The sequence below is a fragment of the Lepidochelys olivacea genome, assembly GCF_965140295.1.
Source record: "Lepidochelys olivacea isolate rLepOli2 genome assembly, chromosome: 1".
Classification (NCBI taxonomy): Eukaryota; Metazoa; Chordata; order Testudines; family Cheloniidae; genus Lepidochelys; species Lepidochelys olivacea.
This window is the reverse complement of record NC_140411.1, coordinates 241664239-241687439: the sequence shown is the minus strand read 5'-3', so window position 1 is coordinate 241687439 and position 23201 is coordinate 241664239. Positions and strand designations below refer to the sequence as shown.

Genomic DNA, 23201 nt, shown 5'->3' with positions numbered 1-23201 from the left:
ACTGCTTTAAACCTGCCTCCTTTCCTTCAGCAAACGGACAAACACTGGTAATCTCTTGCCATCATTACTCTTTTTCTCCACATCCCCACCTTCCTATCCGTTCATATGCCACTGCGAAAGTCAACTTCTTCTCCTGCTCTGCCGATGTTGTTTTCCTTTTTACCTGTTCAGAATCCCATTGCTTGTCATCAGTTATATAATTCAAACTGATATATAATTCAAGCTCCATTTTCTCACTTTTAAGGCCCTACATAACCTCACCCTACCTTCATATCTCCTCTCCATCCTCTTATTTTCTTATCTCACTCTTGGTGTCTCCTTTACTGTTTTCTGTGCTTGTAACAGTTTTCCATTTCTTGTTGCTTAACAGGCAGCTCATACAGTACAAATGTATGGCATTCCATCTGCTTGATCATTATGATTATTATTTATATTATGTGTGGTATGAGAGCCACTAAATGCAAATGGAAAGGAGTTGCTTGGGATCCCCCAATGGTAAGGAGTGAGAACTTCCACTCTTCAGAGGCGCCAACCCTCTCTGCTTCTCTGCCCCCCGCCCCCCCCCCCCCGGCTTCCTGCGAATCAGCTGTTCGCGTGGGAAGCTGGCGCAGGCTGAGAAGCAGGCCATGGCTTCCCGCTCAGGCCCAGGGAGGCGGAGGTGAGCTGGGGCGCAAGGAGGGCCACCTGCGCTGCAGCAGGTAACCGGTGGGGGGTGTGTGTGTGCAGGGGAACTGCTCCCTGCCCCAGCTCACCTCGGCTTGAGCAGGAAGCCGTGGCCTGCTTCTCAGCCCTCCCAGGCTTCCCGCCGAACAGCTGATTCATGGGAAGCCGGGGGGGGGGGGGCATAGAAGCAGAGCCGGGCAGCATGTTCAGCGAAGGCGGAGCGGAGGTGAGGTGATCTGGGGCCGGGCGCAGGGTGGGGAGCTGCCAGTGGATGCTCTGCGCCCACCAAATTTTCCCAGTGGGTGCTCTAGCCCCGGAGCACCCAGGGAGTCTGCGCCTAAGGTGCCACTTTTAAAATGTGATCAGTGGGGGAGCAGCCGCTCTCCTGTCCCCCCCCCCCCAGCTACACTCCACTGCCCCTAGGAGCCAGAGGGACCTGCCAGATGCTTCCTGGGAGCTGCCCCAGGTAAGCACCTCCGGGACTCCCCACGTCGCCCCCTGGCAGGTACCTCTGGCTCTTGGGGGCGAGGTGGGCACCCACTACAGTGGCCCATGAGACCCTCCTGCCTGGTTCTGGCAGTCAGGGGACAGGGGAGGGGGTGGATGGGACAGGGGTCCGGGAGGGGGGTGTCAAGGAATACGGTGGGTTGGATGGGGCAGGAGTCCCAGGGGGTGGGGGTGGGCAACGACTCCCTTGTGGGTTGAGGAGGGAACCCGTTGTTAAGATTTTGGCAGCTCATCTCTGAATACAGCTAACACTTAGCTTGACATACCTTTTATTTTATGGAGTATAGAGCCATTTGTGCATTATTTATGAAGTGTTGACTGTATGGTTGCTGTTGCTTTGGCTTAAAAAGCAGCAGTTACATCAACTTTAGCCTACTGATCTTGAAGAAGGAAGAAAACTATATCTACTATAGCAACAAGAGGGCAGCCTTTAAACAGTTTCCTGGAAGTATCCCCTTTGATGTGCCAGACTTCAAGCATCCACACTCTTCACAAGTGGAGACCACATGACCTCAAAGATTACTTGAATGAGCCTTTGAGCTCCAGCATCCTTGTTTCATACCGTGCCTTGCTGCAGCCCAAATGAAATCAGACTCCTGAAAACTTTGCCTTATTAGGGAGCAGTGTACTCAATAAGTTTTTTGCAGCAATACCCAGAGGCCTTTTCAAAGCAAGGTAGCATTTATTAGTCAACTGGAATACAGTGTCCTTAGGTTAGCGTGGTAAAAACCAGGTTCAAATCAGATTCCGTAGGCAGAAGCGATAGCTCCAAGATGGGATATCTGTTGTGGGTCTATCTCAATCTGTCCTGTTGAAGCTATTCCACATTTTATAAATAATCGATAGTAATTGGAGCGGGGATATGAACTTTGGTCTCTCAACAAGAGAGTGAGAAAGACCTTTACCAGATCATCCCAATGGCTAGGACACACTCTCTTGCATTGTGGGAGACCCAAGTTCAAGTCCCTTCTGTAAATCAGGCAGAGCAGGGAAGTGACTCTGGGTTTCCTATGTCCCAGGAGAGTACCCTAACCACTGATCGAAAGATTAGAAGGAAACTGCTCCTCCTCCTCCTGATGATTTGACTTTTTCAGTTCACTGAAGAAAAAATGTTTTTGGTTCAACCCAAAACAATTTATTTTTATTTTTCAGAATTGCAATCAGATTGAAAAAATGAATTTGCTCAGCTCTACTCCTGAGTTCTCAGCAGCAGCCTTAAGACAGTCTGTACATATTATCGTTTTGTCTTTGCTATGGCCTCTCTGTTCACATGCTCACCCTGTTTCAGGGTGGATTTGATTTAAATCAATTTGATTTAAATCACTACTCAGGAAGACTTGATTTAATCATGGATATCTACATAAAAGTGCATTCTTGGTGGTTGTTATAACCTTAATACATATTCTTCACAACTCAGTGATAGATGTAGGTTTCCTTTTTAGAAGGTACACACTGTACATTTTTAAAGTGATTTATTTTGAAAACTTTTCAGATTAGTTTTACAGCTATATCAGAAAATGAATGATTGTCTGGTTATTTCATTTACCAAAGGTAATTGAAGCAGATATTTATGAAGTCATTGGGAGGAGAACCATCTCCAATTCAACAGGTTAATCATTAATAATTGGAGGATTTTCTTGCTGTGCTCTGTTAGGAGGAGAACATCACCAGGCAGACATTTAAATTGTTTTATTTAACTAAAACAACATTATTATGTATTCAGGATTTTTTTCTTCAACAACAAACATCTAATATTTTAACAAAACAGTCATATGAATTTTTGAATTTAGTTAAACATTCAAGTTTTTTAAAATCAGGTTTGTTTTTGTTAAAATTGTTTAACTAAAATAGTTAACTGAAATTAAAAAAAAAATTAAATAGACTATGTCAGCCAGGTCAAAATGAGAAACTTAAAATATTGGCTTTTGCAGCTAACTTGGTCGTTGTCACCTTCATTTTCCTATTTGTTCATAATCTGAAAAAGAAAAACAAGCTTTTCTGCTTTTTCAGGTCCCAAAAGATTTCTCAATTTGGAATGAATTAGTCCAAAGGAAGAAAATATTCTTTCTACACTGGCAAAAGAAGCTACTGCTCTTCAACAGCCTCTGAATCCAAGTGCTTAAGTGACTTCCACCAGTTCACTGGTGTGACTTTCTTTAAAACATCAGCAAACATCTATTTCTTGAATGGTTCACCCTTAGCTCTGAAGTTTATTATAGTTGGCATTATGGAGGGATGATTGCTGGATGTCCATGTCATAGCCAGCTCCTCTTCTTCAGCAGTTAAGGTTTGACCCTGGTACTGAATATTGAGAATATTTGCAAGAAAGTGAGCTGGAGATAGTGCTTGTCCCATTCGGTTTTTTTAATGCTTGTAATTTAACTCTGTCATTGCTGATTTCTCTTTTTAATATCTCACTCAGTTCCTTCCAAATATCACCAGTGTCAGCAATAAAACAGCTATTTTCCTGCGTTTTGTTCAAGGCTACAGAAATAGGCTTCAGGGTACTCAGCATGTGTTCAACATTTCTCTTACGCCCAATGTTGAGAAGTTTGACTGTGACAGTGCCATCTGTTTTTTCATGATTTTGTTCACAAACTGTTGTCAGATTAGGCCAGTTCTTGATATAGTGCTCAAAACAGTCCACTACTAAGTTCCATTGCACGTCTTGTGGGAAAGTTAGCTTGGTTCCTCCCACTTTTTTCAGAGCAGCTGCTGCTGCAAAGTGGGTGTTAGGGAAGTATTTTGCAATTTCAGCAACATTAGCCTTTATTTCTGGAACACTGAAGTCTTTGGCAAAGAGGTGCATCAAATGAGCACTGCAACTGGATGTTGTTAGTTTGGGACACTCTTCTAAATTTCTTCTCATCTTGGATACATTTGCAGCATTGTCTTTGACCAAGCTGCGTGCTAGACATTTGAATTTTTTTTCACAGTTTGTTATAGCTTTTACTGGTACTTCTTGTAAGTATTCTGCTGTGTGTGCATTTCCTGATATATCAATTGTTTCCGTAAGGAAGACATTCCCTTCTTCTGTTGTCACACAAGCATATACAACAGGATCATTGAGGACATTGCTCCACCCATCAAGACTCAGGTTAACAATTTCACCCTCTAGACCTTTTTGCACGCTGCTCAATTTCTCTTTCATACACTTTATCCAGCAATTTGCCTGCAACATCTGCTCTGTTGGGTGGACTGTATCTTGGTCTTAATGACTGAACCATGTTAATGAAGTGTGGGTTCTCAATCATACGGAAAGGAGAGTTTGTTGCATAAACAAACAGGGCAATTTTTTCATCAATTACCTCTTTGTGTAATCTGCTGGTTCTTATCACAAACTTATCTATGGTGGTTTCTGGATGATGGAGATTTTTTTTTCTTTTTGCTACAGGTGATATACTGTGGCTATGTGTGACATATGATGTGACTGAAACACTATCATTGGTAGATAACTCTGAAACTATAGAAAATGATGGTGATATTGAAGGTGGAGAGTCTTCAAAATCCTGTATGTTGAGGATGAATTCTCCTAAACAAAATAAGTCAATGCAGTTGTTTAATTATTATTACCATACTGCTCATTTAGTATTACTCATTGCATTCACTGACAGTACTACTTTAAAGGTGAAATTGTAAAAGGAGGATCTGCCTGTTTCAGCTATTTATTTTTTATCACAACTGCATCTAAAATGACAGTACCGTAGAGTAAAAACTATATTTTTTGCTCAAACATGAGAATTCAAGAATAGTCCAGAAGGAAGACAGGCAGTCCTTAAGAAAGAAGTATGAAATAAAAAAGTTTACCAACCTGAAGATCCTGCATGTTCAGACATGTTCCTTTCATCATCTTCAAGGCAGTTTCCTCCTGAGAAGGAACACTTCACATGATGTTGTTTCATTTGGGCAACCAGGCCTAGCATTTCTTTGTTGCACTGTTTGCATTCTGCACACATGCCTATCTTATCCACAGGTAGAGGAACTTCATTAAAATATTCCCAAACTGGGTCTCTTTTACAGCCTGCTGCCATTATAGGTTTTCCCTTCTAGTGAGAGAATGGTATGGTAGGTCTCAAATCAATGAAGGCTGCACTCAGAAAGACCTCAAGACTTCTGGAATATGCTGCTCAAACAGTTTCACTTTGGTTTCTACAGCCTGTCCCTCACTTCTCACATTTATCTCTAGACTACTTCTCCTTGTCTAGATCTATTCCGCCTCCAACAATCTTCTATTCATTGAACTTTTTGAAACTTTGCACTTTTAGAGAGAGGTAAGGGATTGGCTCTGTGTACACAAATTTTCAGAGGGACAGTAGGGTTGAGGTCTGTTATTTCTTACCTCTACATATTATTTATTTATTTTAAAACATTTTTGCTGTTAACAAGTGTGTTATCTCTGGAGGAACAAATCCAGAGTTCGAGAACTACAAAACTAAGCATCTCTGATGGTATCTTCTAGACTGAGCACTGAGTCCCATTGGGTAGATAGAAAGATTAATCTATACAGAAGCCCCTGGAACCCCATAAGATTGGGTCCCTAATCAATGAATTATTGGAACTCGTTTACAAAACTTTTCTTAAACATTATATGAATATATTGTCTCATACTATAGAATTAGAATTGATAATCCCTATTCCATGATGAGATATCTTTGAGCTATAATGTATCTTAATTAAACAGGTTTTTTTCCTCAAAGAGCATTTTATCAAAAAAATCCAATTTTAAATAAAAAAAATCCAATTTTTTGATATCTCCTCTGTCCTGCTTTGACTTTCTCGTCATTAAGTGATAATGTTAGTTACTGGGGCTCCCATTGTCCCATTCTCCATTCTGATGTGTGATTCCAGCCAGTGCTTGTTAAAGTATTTGGTCTCATCCCAGAGAGAATATGTGACACTTGGCATGTCTCCTTCTCTTCTACACTCTGTGTATAATACATAAACTGAGATACACATGTGGATCATAAATCTATTAACAAAAACTTGCACATTCATCACACACACCTATAATTAACTCATGCAAACTGGAGTGCTGTGATACAAATTACTGTGTTCTTTGTGCTTTTGGCCTGTGGGGAAGTGAAGGGCCCTACAGGATCCACTTGCCAATAAAGGGCCTGCATTGCGCGACCTGTCCTTTTATCCTTGGAAAGCTAAGTTTGCCCCTATCAGTGCCACTTCCAGGTTGGCCATGGGGTGTCACTTGAGATCATCATAGGATACTTCCATTTTCCCAGAAGCTGATACTGCAGTCTTTTTCTTCTGGTTACTTTTGAACAGCTTTGAAAACTATTTAAAGGAGTACTTCTCTTTTAAGAACCTTCATTTTGCACTGAACTGTTCTCTGAAATTGGGCATGTTTCTTTAAATTGATGGGGATCAAGAGAATGGAACTGCAGGGAGCTGGAGTCCGTTGATCTTTGCAGTGTTTGCTCCCTGTGGAGTCACTGAGCCAGAGGGATAGAGGTGGTTTTTTTTTTTTTTTTTTTTAATGCTCTGGAACCACTAAATTCTTTTATACTTTTGGAATCTGCTGCTGTAAAGTTGAGGGTGTTGATGAGATGGAAACCATTAACACTGCAGCATCAGTTATCAAAACAATTCTTTTGTACACTGGCAGTAGTGGGATTTCTCTTGCTCGCATTTTCCACATGACTTGTTATCAAGTATGACAGCTTGTCATGTGCAATCAGCATCACGTTCGTCACATGAGAACAGGTCGTTGTCTACAAAGGCTGCTGCCTTCCTTTCAAGCAGGGCAGGGTGAGGCATATGTTAAAACAGGAGGCTGTATGTGTATGTACTTGTTGGTCTTGATCGTGAAGTGGTACTTCAGCCATTCCAGGAGGAGATATTGAGGGAATTGATAAAGCATTAGTGTGTGGCTGTTCATGATACAAAATAAGGAAGAGCTCTTTTCTTGAATTTATAGTTCAGAGGGAGAGTGTTTGAGAGGAACTTGGGAAGCTAAGTAAAATAGTTTGAGAGGTGGAGATAATTTCATAATTGTGGGGCTGAGAAAAATGAAATGGGACTGGCCATCTGCTGCATTTTCGAACTGTTCACATCAGGAACTGTAAACCGTTTCAGCTGACTCATGCATTCAGTTGGCGTGAGTGCGCTTCACACAGGTAGCTACAATTGGAGAATAGCGTGTATATAAACAATTCTGAAGTTCCTACCCAGGCTCAGCTGGATTGATTTAGGAAAACACTTCCAGCTCACTTTTCAAATACAGAAGTCACTGGAAGCAATGCAAATGAATATTACTAGGCTTTTTAAAATATCTGAAATGTGGGAAACAATGATCATGAATAGAATCACCATGGAGGGGAAAAAGATGAAACCTGGAGGGACAGAGTGGAGCATCTAATGGAATGCTGAGGGTAGTAAGGAGAGATAAGAACCAGGAGAACATAATCATAGAAGCCTAGTTTGTGGAGAAGAGTTATTGATGCTGTTGAAGGAAACTGAGATTAGAACAAATGAGGACTGATAAACAATTAAGAGTTGGCCTGGAAGAGTTTACTTATTGTGCAGTTTTTGAGTCAGCAGTTTTTTGAGTTAATGGATGCAGACCGGACTGGAGTACATTGTAGAGAACTGGAGGAAAAGAAGTAGAGAAAACAAGAGTAGACCGTTGGCTTAGTGAGCTCAGGGGAAATATGACAGTACTTAGATGGAACAGAGATCGTTAGGACATGGGAATATAAAGGCTTATTTGAAAGTTTCTGGGAAGGAGCCAGAAGAAAAGGGTTGAGAATGGGGGAAAGGGAAGGAAAAAAGGTTGGCTAGGTGTTGAGAGTTCTATGTGGCACGTTCTTTCTAAGCACCTGTTCTTTGTGGCTTGTACCTTTTCCCAAAGAGCAGCTATTTAAGCAGCATTTTTGTGAGCTCTGTCTCAGCCCAGAGGTGAACTCTTTCCGGGCAGTTAGATTAAAATCCAGTTAGCAGTTTCTGAAAGCCTTGAATGTTCAATGTATTTTCACCTGTTTAGATTTTACCGGATCATAAGTCAAACACCTGGGATATTATACCATTCTGAATGAAGACAAGTGTTGTTGACATGTCTGAAATAATTTGGTTTAGTTGTTAGAATATCTAGAACAAGACTTTGGAAGCTTTGCATTAGATGATCTGTTGTGACCTGTAGACCCTATATGAACAGGAGACCATAAAGCTCAAAAGATGAAAGGGCTGCCTAATAGAGATTTTGGGATTCTTCAGTATCTGGAGAATGAGATGCCTTTTGTTGGTTGATAGCGTCCTTGGATTTTTTGTGTATGTAGTTCTGCAAAATTTAGTGTTCAAAATAATATCAAATTATATTTATTCTCTGTATTTAGAGGAGACAGATGTGACTTGATAAATGTTGTAACTTCTGATGCTGTCTGCTTTGATTTGGTGTAATTTGATATGGTTTTGACTGACTGTATTTATTTGCATATTGCTTATTTGCGTCCTCTGGTTTATGATTATGATGGTTTTGAAAATTACTCTTAAGTTCATTTTTGGATTTAAAATAGTGTTCACTATTTGCTGTTTGTGGCCTTCCTTTTAGTTGTTTACTAATTAATTTGTTAAACACTTTTTACATATTCTTATTGTAACCAAATAGAGTATTCTGCATGTGTGTAAGATAGACTGTTACATGGATTATACATGGATCCATGTAATAAAGCTCCATTGTAAAATATGTAAAAAGAGGTCAGACTTCATGTTGCTGTGGGAAGTTGATCTCTGTTTTGTGCAACTAAATTCTAGATTCTTTTCACTTTTACATTTTTATATCGGCCACCATTAAATTCTCCTGGCAGATAGTGCACCTTTTGACCAACTTCTCTGGTTTGTTTCAGGGCCCCAGCAGTCTGTAATACCACAAGCTCTGGAGAAAGAGGTTCTAGAGAAGCTTAAGACAGAAATTGAGGAGGAGCTAAAACATCTTGATGAAGAAATTTTGGAAGGTCTGTGCTTGTTTGGTGGATTTCTCCCTCTCCCCCTGTTTGTTTCAGTTGATGCAACCTTACCTTATACTGTTACAATTCGTCAAGTATGTGCATTCTCCATTGTAGCATGTGTGCGCATCTGTACGTTCTTGACCAGAGATTATAAATAGCAGGATCTGTGCCTGTGCAAAGCAGTGCCTTGTGTTCCCAGGCAAGGACATACATGGACCTGCGGCTGCTCCAGTTCTTTCCCAACCATCTGCAGCTTGAGACGGAACAGTTGTGGTGTCTGCTGTTTGCATCTTCTTCCTGCCTTTCACATTTTCTTGTTTATTTTATTTACTTAGCTAGTTTATATTTTTTATTTTTTCTTGTTCTCTTAGAACACAATTTTTGCTCCTCTCTTCCCACCCCCCCCTCCATTTCTTTCTGCCCCTGAATTTCTTGTATCACCTGTTGTGGCCTATGGCACTTCCCCAGATTATGTCTAAGACTGAGCCCTGCCAGACCCACCACAGGTCTCTTCCCTGTAGCGATGGGCTCCCTAGCTCTCTCTGGTGTCTCGGAGAATCTCGCATCCCATCCAAGTGTAAAGTATGCACTGGATTTAAGGGCAGGTTCTGCAAGGATAGAGAGGCTCGGCTGAAGCTCCTCTTGAAACATTCCTTAGCTCTGGTAGGGTCTGTTTCTCCCCCACTATACATCAGCCTCAATTGCTCAAGCTGCATAGTTGACTTCCAGAGCTCCAGAGGAGGTTTCAGAAATGAAGCCTTCTAAAAGACAAAAGCCCCTCACCCCTTTTTTGAGAGTATTCAATAGGAAAAGTCACTTCTTACAGCCAACTACCTGGAGACCTCACCTCCCATAATGGGTACAACTGAGTCTGCAGCTGACACTGGTACCAAAACCTTGATAACACCTAAGAAGTCATCTTGATAGGAGGTCTTCAGTTTCATAGTACCAAGAGAGACCTGCTTTGGTACTGTCTGATGCCTCTAGTCACCGAGGTGCATCTAAAACCAGGGACTGTAAGACTATCTCAAGGGCTTTGGAACGGACATCCTCTTGGAAACATTGATATCAGCCAGACCGACCCCTGGCTCCCTGTCCAGGACTGCCCTCCATGAGATATAAACTCTCTGAGCACAGAGAGGTCATCTCGTCTGCCTTTCTGGTACTGCATGCAGCATCCCCAATCCTACATCAATCACCATTATCGTCTTGGGCTCCTACCATTTGCTGTCGTAGCCTACCAGCACCCTCTGGATTCCTTTGCCATGAGGATCTCCTCATCTTGGAGAAACTGGAGTCACCTGTCTTAAGGGGTACTGTAAGAGCCTCTCCCCCAGTGCTGCTTCTACAGTTGGTGACCAGGGGCAGTGAGTGGTATGGGTCCATGATGCCCGAGCTCCAGGAATATTCAGGACCGGGGGGGCCTGGCTCCACTAATGTTTGTAGTCGGGCCCTGTCTGCTGCCCCTGCGTGCCTCCACCTGAGCGTCCCTCACCTGCCGCCCCCACGTGCCTTCCCCAGGACCCGGAGCATCCCTGCCTCAAGTGTGTGACTGCCCTGCCGCTGCCTTGCTGCTGCTGGCAGTCGCTGCTGCCTACAACACAAGAGTGGCTCTGGCGGCAGGCTTAGGAGACTGCTGCACCTGCAGGGGGAGGAGGCTCACACATGATTGGCAGCCCTCCCCGCCCCGGCACCCACCAGGAGACGACGCTGAGGGGGCTTCCGGGAGACAGTCTGGACCTCACCTGAGCAGCTGCTGGGGCTTGGGTGAGTGTCCGACCATGTGATCCATGCCCCCCTGCCTGCAGCCACCACTTCTGGCAGCCCCATCCCTGTGAGGCTATGGTGAAGGGCAGCAGGGTGCAGCAGGGGAGGAGGCCACATGTGATGGCAGCACACCCCCCACCACAGGGGAGGTGAGTGGGCTTCCTTGAGCTGAGCAGCTGGGGCTTGGGTGAGTGTTGTGACACTCGGTCACCTCTCCTGCCCCACACTGTGCAAGGGGCAACCCAATCCCCCCCCACCCGCAGTGAGGCTATGGTGAGGGGCAGCAGAAGGGGAGGAGGCCACATGTGATGGCAGCGCGCCCCTGGCACCAACTACAGGGGAGGCGAGGGGACTTCCTGGATCTGATAGGGACCCTAGGAGCATGTGCAGTGACAGTGGTGAATGTGCTGCTGGGGGGAGGAGGAAGGGGGCCCCTTCCCCGGAGCTCGCTGCTGCTGGCGGGGAGAATATTGAGGGGGTCCTCTCTGGTCCTAACCCTGGGGCCGCCTTTCTGCACCCCAACCCTCAGCCCCAACCCTGAGCCCCATCCTGCACCGTGAACCCCACATCCCCAGAGCCCTCACCTGAGGGGAAAAACACGCAACTTAAATTTGGTGGTCAGTTTGGGGTATGATTGTGTTTAGCACAATACTTGATTATTTTACACTCTTTAAAGTATATAATTGGTTGTATACAGGTACAAGAAAATATAATGTATTGAAGCAGGCGAATGCTGATTCTGACTTTCCACTTTTAATTGGCCCTTGTAATCTTGTGGCGCAGGAGCATTGTAGCTTCATTTTATCTCAGCAACAAATTCTTGATTTGTAGGACCAGTAATAATCAACAATGGATACATTCTTAATAAAATTACCCAGAGGAAAAGAAGAAAAGGGTAATTCATCAAGTGACGGCCTGAGTTCAACACCCAGCTTTCAAACTGAAATTATACAAAAGAAAGATGCAGCAAATCTACAAGATAAGAAAAGGAGTTTTCAGCAATCTTGGCTATCAAGATTTACGTTGTTGGAATTCAATAATGAATTAGAGCTTTTTGCTCAGTCTGCAAAAACTGTTGCAGATCTTAATATTTTCTAAGGCCAAACCAAAGTTTATTTCGTCCTGATTTCAAGATTGGAGACACATTGTGTGGTTTTACATCACACAAAAAATCATTCTGTCACAAAGAAGCGGTAATGAAGTATGATGCTCTGCAATCGCAGGTAAATGTTTCTGCGCTAATGTCGGCCAGTTACAGAAAACAATCACAATCAGCTAGGAATGCACTGCACAAAATCTTTAACAGTGTGCAGTACCTAGCTCAAGAAGGAATAACATTATGTGGACATAATGAGAGTGATGCAAATTTGATGCAGCTCTTGTTGCTACGCAGTACAGATTCAGAAGAACTGAGACAGTGGCTTAGTCGCACAAAATACAAGTGGCTGTCACATGAGGTTATTAACGAAATCCTCAAAATGATGGCGCTAAGACAAATTGTGCAAAAGATAAAGGCTTCAAAGTTTTACGCCATTGTAATGGATGAGACTACCGATTTGTCAAGAAAAGAACAAGTCAGTTTTTCTTTAATGTTCTTTTCTAGTGAAGACTGTGAGATTTATGGAGAGTTTATTGGGTTTTGCCAAACTGATGTGAAGGATGCTGCTTCTCTTTTCAAAATTGTGGAAGATACGTTTCTCTGGTGTGATTAGCACTTTTCTGATTATTGGGGACAGTGTTATGACGGAGCCAGTAATGCATCTGGCAAATTAACTGGTGTCCAAAGCCAGAGTGAAGGATTGAGAGCCAAGAGCGGAATTTGTGCACTATGCTGCACATTCCCTTAACCTTGCCACGCAGGGTACCCTACATAATATTCCAGAATGTTGTGATATGTTTTCGATGGTGAAAGATCTCAATGCCTTCAGGGAGTTATCAAAGCGTATGGCAGCATTCAGAGAGTTTCAGAATGAAGGGGAGCCTTCTTTATGACCATTGTGCCCAAAAAGATGAACTCTCAGGATCAGTAGCATTAAATCACTGCTCCACAACTACAAGGCCAAGATGAAGTGACGGAAAGCGCACCGACTCATCATACAGTCACTTCTGGGAATCAACAGTAGAGAAGGCAAGAAATCTTTATTTAGATGATCCTACACACCTGAGAAAATGCAAGCCACCAATATGGCTCACCATGGAAGCCTTCCTTACACCTTCAGTGACCCCAAAGAGTATTTTCTTCAAATATATGTTGGTATCATTGATGCTTGCAAAGTTTGCCATTGAACAGAGGTTTTCAACAGAAAGCTTTACTTTCGCAGTAAAATTGGAGAAGCCTATAACTGATGCAGCAAATGGCTCGAAACAAGACATTGTCCCAATAAGTGAAGCTTTCCATGGTGACATTAACATGAAGCGGCCATCTCTTCATTTAGAAATGTTGAGTGGTATTTCCAGATTGAGAAATTGCCAGCTTAATTCGGTGAGCGAAGTGAAGCAATTTCTGAAACAAAATGAAGACTTGAGTGACATGTCAGAAGTTACAATTCTCCTGAAATTATTCTACACAATTCTGACTACAACCTTCACTGTTGAACGATCATTCAGTTGCCTGCACAGACTGAAAAATTATTTGTGAATGACAATGGGCCAAGAACATCTAAATCACTTGGCATTTCTGCACATGCATAAGAATTCTACCTCTGAATTAGACGTTGCAAGTCTCCTGGATGACTTCATTTCAAGAACCGAACAGCGATGAAGAGTGTTTGCTGCCTCTTAAAGAACAGCAAAAGAAGGGGCTACATTTGTTTTAATTTTAGGAAGTATTTGTTTGAGAGTTATTGATCCAAGAGTGCCTGGTTGTTTGTGTATTCAAAAGAGTATTAATAAAGTTGATATTCTTAGTTAAATAAATTTTTCTTACAATAGTGATATTGTGAAATACAGGAAAACTGTTAAATGCTTACTGTTTCCAATCCATTTTTACATTATTTTTAAAAATATATGTATCGGCTTACAAGGCAGGTGTGTGTTGGGGGTGCAGGACTTGGACCTGTAATGGGCACCACCAAAAATTATACAAACCTGCTGCCCATGTTGGTGACTGAACCTTTATGCACAAGAACAGGATCTGATCCACTGCCTCTGGTACCAGTACTAATGCCCAAAGCCTCCCCATTCTACTTGGGGGATGACACTTGGAGGTTTCCATACAGGGCTCTATTTTAGCACTGTAACACCCTTCTTCTCTGGAGACATACCCTGAGGAGGCCTTTCCAGCAGACGCCTCAGTGACCCTTCTCCTATCCAGTTCTGCAGTGGGCCTATTGGAACTCCTGAATGCATTGTGGTGATCAGTTTTATAGCGTACAAGCCTGAAAGAAACACCAACAAGAACGCCTGCTAGTACTGCAACAGCCACAAGATTGCTTCCCAGTACTGCTTGTTCCCATGGTATCCGAGGAGACCCAAAGACCTAAGAGGAGAGAGACCCATTGACTGAAGAACGGTTGACCCTTTTAGCTAAGTCAGCGTCATCCTGTGGTGATGTGGTAATACCACCACCGCCCTCCTGTGCAGATGACATTAGGGCCTTCCAGGACTTAATGAAATGTCCATGTAAATCCCTTCAGATGCCTTTGGAGGAGGTCCAGGAGTCTGTGTTCCCTAGTGGACATTTTACGTATCACGCACCAGAGTAAGATCACTATACCCATCGATGAGGTCCTGTTATAACCAGCATGTATTCTGTAGCAGGCATGTATTCTGTCTACTTGAAAACAGGCAGGCAAAAAATTACATTCTGACCAAGATAATGGTGTATTTCTCCCATCCGGTTGCTGACCCTGTTTCACAGTAGTTATGTAGCAAGTGTCCTGGTCTCCTGAGGGAGGTGCAAAATACTATGGATGACCTCCCATTTGAAGAGCCCAAGCTCTTCAGTGGCCACAAAGACTCCTTGCTCCACTCCTTTAAAGACACTAGGACAACATTAGATCTATGCTATCTCTACGCTATCTCTGCGGAGCCCCCTAGAAGGTGATCCAGACCCTCATGGCCGAGACTAGCTTCTCAGTAGTACTCGGATCTACTTCATCTCTCTGTGGCAATGTTTCTCTGCCTTCCTCTCAGGGAGGATCTCCTATCAGAGAGCTCCAGCTCTCTAACTCATCCCAACCTTTAGTCTCTGAACCTGAAGTCTTGGCTCCTAGATGGGGTTCTCAGGCATAGAATTAAATTGCTCAGCCAATTTTCAGGCGTTTTCCTGCTAGATAAAAGAACTTACTGCTTGTAAGACTTTCCAGCAAAAGTGGAAACACTTCCATTCCTGGTGTTTTCACTGCTCTTTACAAGCCTCAGAAGCTCCACTCCTAAGGACCCTATGTTACCTGTTGTGTCTTTAAGGCCAAGTTGTGTCAGTGAGCTCAGTTTGAGTATGCCTGAAGGGTTTATACAGTTTATTTCCCCTTTCAGGAGCATCTCTTGTCCATGGGACCTTTAATCTGGTCCTCAGTGCCTTGAGGAATACCCCCTCCCCCTGTTTGACCTGATGTCTACCTCACCTCTCTCTCCGTACTTCATAACTAGTTGCCATTACCTTAGCAAGAAGAATGGGAGAACTCAAGGCATTCGTGGCAGACCCATCGTATGCTGCCTTCTACTGTGACGGGGTCATGCTGTACCTTCATCTCATTTCCTGCCTAAAACCTCATTGGAATTTCATGTCATCCAAGAGATTCGTTTTTCAATTTTCTGTGCCTCGACAAAGGAGGCTAGTGTTTATACAATAGACATTAGGAGGGCCTTCACCTTCTACCTTGATAGGACTAAGATCTTTAGGGCCTATCCCACACTGTATATTTTTCCAAAAGGCATAAGGGACAGCCAATATCCACTTAAAGGCTGTTAAAGTAGGTTTTGGGTTGTATCTTGACCCACGGTGAAGTGGTGGGGTTACATCCTCATAGAGTGACAGACCACTTTTATAGCCCCCCTGAAGGATCTCCCCATAGCAGATATCTGCAGGGGTACAACTTGATTCTGTTTACACGTTCACCAGATATGCCCTCCTACCTGTGTCCAGAGTGAACTCTCTAGATTTGCCTCCTCAGTATTCTCCTCCACCTTGAGATGCTTCTTGGGAACCTCCTTCTATGGTGAGATAATTGGCTCTGTGGATATGGGGAAAGCAGTGGACATGATATATCTTGACTTTAGCAAAGGTTTTGATACCACAATATTCGTACCAGCAAGTTAAAGTAGTATGGATTGGATGAATGGACTATAAGGTGGATGGAAAGCTGGCTAGATTGTCGGGCTCAACAGGTAGTGATCAATGGCTCGAAGTCTAGTTGGCAGCTGGTATCAAGAAGAGTACCCTATGGGTTGGTCCTGGGGCCGTTTTTGTTTAACATCTTTATTAATGATCCTGATAATGGGATGGATTGTACCCTCAGCAAGTTTGCAGATGACACTAAACTAGGGGGAGAGGTAGATACGCTGGAGGGTAGGGATAGGATCCATAGCGACCTAGACAAATTGGAGGACTGGGCCAAAAGAAATCTGGTGAGGTTCAACAAGGACAAGTGCACAGTCCCGCACTTAAAACGTAAGAATCCTATGCACTGCTACAGGCTGGGGACTGACTGGCTAAGCAGCAGTTCTGCAGAAAAGGACCTGTGGATTACAGTGAATGAGAAGCTGGATATGAGTCAGCAGTGTGCCCTTGTTGCCAAGAAGGCTAACTGCATATTGGGCTGCATTAGTAGGACCATAGCCAGCAGATCGAGGGAAGTGATTATTCCCCTCTATTTGGCACTGGTGAGGCCACATCTGGAGTATTGCATCCAGTTTTGGGCCCCCCACTACAGAAAGGATGTGGACAAATTGGAGAGAGTCCAGTGGAAGTCAACGAAAATGATCAGGGGGCTAGAGCACATGATTTATGAGGAGAGGCTGAGGGAACTGGGCTTGTTTAGTCTGCAGAAAAGAAGAGTGAGGGGGGATTTGATAGCAGCCTTAAACTACCTGAAGGGGAGTTCCAAAGAGGATGGAGCTAGGCTGTTCTCAGTGGTGGCAGATGACAGAACAAGGAGCAATGGTCTCAAGTTGCAGTGGGGGAGGTCTAGGTTTGATATTAGAAAACACTGTTTCACTAGAAGGGTGGTGAAGCACTGGCATGCGTTACCTAGGGAGGTGGTGGAATCTCCATCCTCTGAGGTTTTTAAGGCCAGGCTTGACAACATCTTAACTTGCCCAGATTATGTAAAAAGGACCCAGTTTTGCTCCTGGATAAATCATTGCAGCTATCTTTGCAGTGGTATGTGAATATTTTAGAGAGATTTGTGTACAGCATGTGCCAGATGAGTAAGTTAAGGTTGCTGTGAGAACCTTGTCTTTTGTGTTTCCTGACTTTTTTGTGTTTACAATTTTAAATTCAGTGTCACGGTAGATTCCAATACTTAATGAACACTAAAATGCCCTGTTATATTGGTTTAATAATGCTATTGACTGTTAGCTGATGTGTTTTTAGCTTTATGAGTATATAACATCAAACCATAATCTTAGTGAAGGTCAGCTTGGACACCTGGTGTGTACACAGTATTTGTGATGTCTATGATTATCATTGATCATGGTATTAAAATTCCAGTCACTGGGTAACTTATTGTAGGGAACAGTACTCCATGTGCAGGGGTGGATTAGATGACCCATTAGAAATTAAGAGATGGAAAAGATTTTAGTCAAACAGAATATTATTTTAAGAATTGCACTCAGGCATTGTTGCAGAACTAGCCACATCTGTGGCCAGATTCAGCAGTGATGTAAATGATGATGTAACTTTCACAGTGGGTATAACTGTGAAAAAGTGTAACTTAAAGGTCGTTTTCAGTGATTGTGCAAAATATGTATAGCTTACAATTCACATATATGAATGGATCTTCCTGCTAACACAAAGGTCTAAGTAAGAAATTAGAGGGGATGCTTTGGCCCAGAGACTTCCATGTATTTAATTATTTCAGGCTGAATTTGCCCCTGGTGTGTCTTCCTGAAATTGTTATACAAGCGTGCACTTACTCTGAAGCCAAGCATTTTACTGTGTGAAATAAACTTTGACTAGTGTCTGAACAGTTTTGTGGCTAATTGTATTTAGTGTTTTGGGGTTTGTTTTTTTTTTTTTTTTTTGCTTTATCCTCAGCCTTTACCAGCACAGGGTTTGACTGCCACACTTCTCCAGTATTCAGTCCTGCCAATCCAGAGAGTTCAATAGAAGATTGCTTAGCTCATCTTGGAGAGAAAGTGTCCCAGGAACTGAAAGAACCTCTTCACAAAGCCCTACAGATCTTGCTTAGCAAGTAAGTTGTCATTTGCTTTGCTCAGTGGGAAGGTACTTTTTCCCTTTAAATTCTTACAGTTGCTATTATGCTGGTTATGTGACTGCACTTTGTTTTGGTATTGTTTCTCTTCCAATCTTCCTTTGCCTGCCCTCTTCATTTCTATCTGTATCTATCTATCTAGCACAAACACTCCCTTTGCTGTGTTGAACATTAAGGCAATTTTCAAACCCTTTTAACTTCTGAGCATTGAGCCTCCAAAATTGACTTGACATACTGTAAACTACTGGTTGATATCTAGCAAATCATAAATTTCCTAGAAACTGGACTGAAACCAGATTAGCATCTCCACTCAATACTCAGTCTTAATGTTAGGTTCTGGATGCTATAACTGCAATACCATGGGGCTAATGTTGTTGATATCTCTGTATTTTAGGTACCCAGATGTTGCTAAACTTGTCTTGGTTGCACATCTGCCAATGGAACTACTTCCACATTTTCATTGTAGGAACGTACCTTTCAGCTTGTCACGCTCCTGGCCTTTAAAATGAGGGACAAGTAGGAAATAATAGAGAAGTTACATTCAGGTAGCGCAGAAACGTGTTTAAATGTAAGTCAGTTTTTTTTGTTATTTAAAAATTAAAAAATTTTGTGTAGTGGGGTGGATCCTCAAGGAGCCCACATGAGACAGAAAAGGGGTTATTTTGCTTGTTGATTGACTGCATCCTTTCAAGAGAGAGTGGGTAGTTGGGCTATCTGGAGTGAATAAAGAACTGGCCTTTCATCTTAGGAATCAATGTTTAAATTCCAACAGGGCATGTAACTGATGTCCCAGTGACTTGGCTAAAGTGCTAGTGTGAGATAGAGTTGCTTTGGTTGCCATTTTTTTTTTTTTTTAGTATGAATGAGCAAATCTGGGTTTAGGGGAGCCAAACTGACTTCCTCTTATTCTGGTTGCACTGGATGACAATGTATCTGATGTCCAAAAATTGTGGATAGAAATCTTGGGCTCTGATGAACCAGTTTGGGAGATTATCTATATAAATATGGCTGTGAAGACAGCACTGGAAAAGCTTGGGCTACACTGTTTCTGATTTTGTAGATGTATACAGTAATGGGGATAGGAGGAAATTGAGATTTTCAGGTGTCCTCTGCCTGTTCTTTGAGCATTAGTCTTCCAGAACTCTTCTTGCGTAGCTGTTCCTGATATTTTTAAATGACGAGGTACTAAAAGCCCGGAGTATCAGTTACCAAGTTTCTTTACTTCTGATATTGTGGGCCTAGAGTACCTTGTATGGGCACTGGGGAGGGATCTATAGGCCCTTATGAGGGGAGTGACCTTCATGTAGGCTTTTGAGAGATAATGAGATGTGTAAGTAGTTCCTTGACTAGACTACCTTCTTGCAATGAATCAAGTGGTCCAGTTGCTGACTTAATAAATGAAATTGGTGTTAATGGAGAGTGGATTGTCACAGTTTCTTGGGTATGCAAATTGGGTCCCTTTGCACTTGTACATAGACCAGCTAAGATCGCACCAGACTGAATCCAAAAGATGCTACCCTCAGTTCCACAGAAAAGGTCTCGTTACATCTAGAGCATCTGACTAAGACTGGTTGTGGAGCCAATCAGCTCTGTTCTTTGATCTGCCCAGCTGAAACATGTGGTCTAGCCACTATGTCTTCCATCTTCAGAAGCTAATAAATGCAACATCTTCCCTTATGTTCAGTTTTTATTGGGCCAAGAAATGAAGTTGTCTTGTGTATGGAAGTGCATAGTGCCACCAATAGACTGTCACATCAGCTAATGGTGACATTTCTCTAACTTTTTAGAGAAAGAATGAGTACTAAGCACTGATTTGGTTCCCCATTATTTTTTTCTTGATGCAGTACATAGTGCTAATGAGAATTCTATGCTAAGATCTCTGCAGGCTAACTGGTGTTTGGGTGACCCATGTGAGTTACCTGTGCACAGTAAAAGTAGTTCTGTAGATCTTTCATTTGCCTAGCATATGATATATGCTCAGAGACCATCTTAGTTGTACTTAAACCCTTAGCACAAAATTGTCTTTGTTGCAGTGCTCTACAAACTGTCAGATCTTGCTAACCATCTATGTGCTCCTTTAGAAATACACACTATATCTTTCAGATGGCCTCATACAGACAGGGAGTTCTTTCATCTTCCATTAATTTCCCCACTCCCATTGGTAACTGGTAAGCAGGAAATGGAGAGCTTATGGACCATTAATGCCAGAGGATAGTTCCCCCTTTGCAGGATGATCAGTTTTTCTTCACCTAATTCCCTAAAAATGAATTTGCTTTGTTTTACTGAAGGAATAACTCTGGATTATAGCACTGAGATACCAATGCTGTCTGGTTAATTTTTAAGCGGCACTTTAATTTTAAGCTTCATTTTGACATGCTTTGTAATTGCATGCAGTGGATATGCGAACCTTTAGTTACCTGGGAACTGAAAGAATTTTAATCTTTGTTTTTTCCCTATATAACCTTTTGTGTTGGTTTAATTCCTGCAGGCCAGTGACGTATCAGGAATACCGAGAACGCACTCTGGAGACAGACGCTCATGCCAGTGGATGGAGCAAGGTAATAAACGAATTATCTTACCTTTGAGTTCTTAACACTTTGAAGTTAATGGAGAGGATTTGCCCTATAATGCTCCCATAGCAGGATATACAGACCTATGGACTTCAAATATTTAGAAGCATCTCGGAACCAGAAATAAATGGGTTATAGTCCAATATCTTCTCCCCTCAAAAAGGTGTGTGTAGATATGTTAATTAGTCCCACCACGAGTGCTGGGGTCTGGACTAGATAACCTCTCGAGGTCCCTTCCAGTTTTGTGATTCTGTGATGTGCAATTTTGTATTTTTTTTGCTGGACTGCACTTTAATGCATTTGCTATTTGTTAATCTAATCTTCTTATGTTGGTGTTGGGTAAGTAGTAAGACAGACATAGAGCTGCTGTCGCTTAACATTGATGTCTGGATGCCAATTATTAAAAATTTAAAATTCCCTAGAAGCATTTGCTGTTGTAGCAGTTCTGTAGTGAATATTGAGAAGTGTTTCCATTATTCTTCTCTGCAATCGCTTCTCAGTTGTTTTGTTGACTTTTTAAATTCTTTTCACTTGTTAATCTAGTTCTGAGAAAAGTAAAGATAACAACATGCTCCAAGATTTTGAGGTTTTAATGACTCAGAAAATTGAGTTAAGCTTCCTGTAGCAGCCTCAGCATCACTATCATAGGTGTATGAGCTGCAAGAGGGTTTTTTATTATGTCATCACGCAATATGTGGTAGGCGATTTTGCTGATACAGCAGAACTGCGTCTTTTCTATAATCTGAGGCCTCTGCATTCCAATTTGCACTACATTGTATGATCCATCTACCTTGAGATATGTTTCTCAGTGGATCCCAAGACTGCAAAATGAAATGCAAATCTATAAATGGAATTCATCTAGAAGACAAACGCAGCCACCTCTGGGATGAAATGCAGTGATTTATTAACAGTACACAGCTACACTATGCAGCAGAGCAAGACAAAAAGTTATTCTTTTCTTGTTGAAACTTAGTATGGAATTTGGGTAGCCTAATATAATTACCTTAGTGAGAATATGGCCATTACACTGAGGCTAACACTCTATTTTTACCCTTCTATGTATGCACACAAAAGCTGAGATTTTTAATGGCCACAAGTTGCCAGGTCCTTTTTTCTCATTCGGAAGAGAGCATAGGTCCAGCCTGATGTTAGCTGGAGCATTGGTTCAGCATTGACCCAGCAAAGAGTGCTATGTGTTGAATGCCAAAACTACTTCCTACTGATGTAAGTGATAGCTGCATTGAGATACTTTTAATAGTGCTAATTTCGCTTGACCCTGCCTAATTTGAGATCTGATGGGATTGTAATACAAAATGAAAAAACATAAGCCCAGGGATCCCGAATTGAAGTTCCCACAAAGTTCAACTCTGAATTTCCTGACTTCTTCAATTTAAAATCTGAACATTAGCATTGCATTAATATATTTTCTGTCTAATATGTCATTAGAAGACATAACACTAGTTAAAAAAACAAATTAACTATCTGGTACTTGTGTATTACAGCTATCTTCTACTTTTATCATTTATATGGAAATTGAGATTTTATGCTGAAAACGGATCAACCCTACATGTGGAGAAGTAATACCTTTGACTGTAATGCTTGTACTTAAGGCATAAGTTTCCTGATGGAGATCCATTTTCATCTGAAAGGACAATAGATTTTCCTGGGGCCTTAAAAAATATTCAAGTCTGCATATTTTATACCCTGTAAGTCATCTTGCCATATGTGTTCTGCCTCTTGTGCTGTCCTCTAAAGCTTTTTAGCTCATATGGTCATGTGACTCTGACCAGTAACAAGGCTCCATCAGTAACAGTAGCCACCCTTAGATAAATGTTAGTGTTTCTCATTTTTTTAAAATAGTTGTACCTCTCTCGCTCAGACATCTACTTTGATGAGACGATAGTTAGGCACTATATTTTTCTCTATGCTAACTGGAAAAAGCAGAAGACTAAGGTGTAAACCCCAAGAGCTGCACTAAATATAATTTTCTCAAATGCAGGGTCTTAAATCAGCTGCAGAATCAGTTATCATGAGTTGAGGTTTCTCTTTTGACATTCTGGGTGATGTCTCTCATCCAATGGCTAACTGATCAGTAGTTTTTGGCATCAGAAACTATCAATGAACTAGGAGCGCAACATTGCAGCTACCGTAGGTGTTAGAATCCTGTTAGCTAGGTAGCTTATTGGATCACAATCCTGAATTTTTGGTTTCAGAGTAGCAGCCATGTTAGTCTGTATTCGCAAAAAGAAAAGGAGTACTTTTGGCACCTTAAATTGGTTAGTCTCTAGGGTGCCACAAGTAATCCTGAATTTGGCATCCTCAGTTGTGACCCACTGAGGCACGGTTACAGTGGCATAGTC

At 42.2% G+C, this 23201-nt stretch overlaps 1 protein-coding gene across 6 annotated transcripts in view; it reads left to right on the top strand.

Moving 5' to 3' along the window:
• BCL2L13 (BCL2 like 13) overlaps positions 1–23201 on the top strand; it is an 82938-nt gene that overhangs the window by 17700 nt on the left and 42037 nt on the right. For all 6 annotated transcript variants that reach the window (XM_084634139.1, XM_084634135.1, XM_084634137.1 and 3 more), the window contains 3 exons: positions 9027–9134; positions 18094–18250; positions 20760–20829. In XM_084634139.1, coding sequence (XP_084490265.1) covers positions 9027–9134; positions 18094–18250; positions 20760–20829 — 335 coding nt within the window. The remainder of the gene's footprint in view (positions 1–9026; positions 9135–18093; positions 18251–20759; positions 20830–23201) is intronic.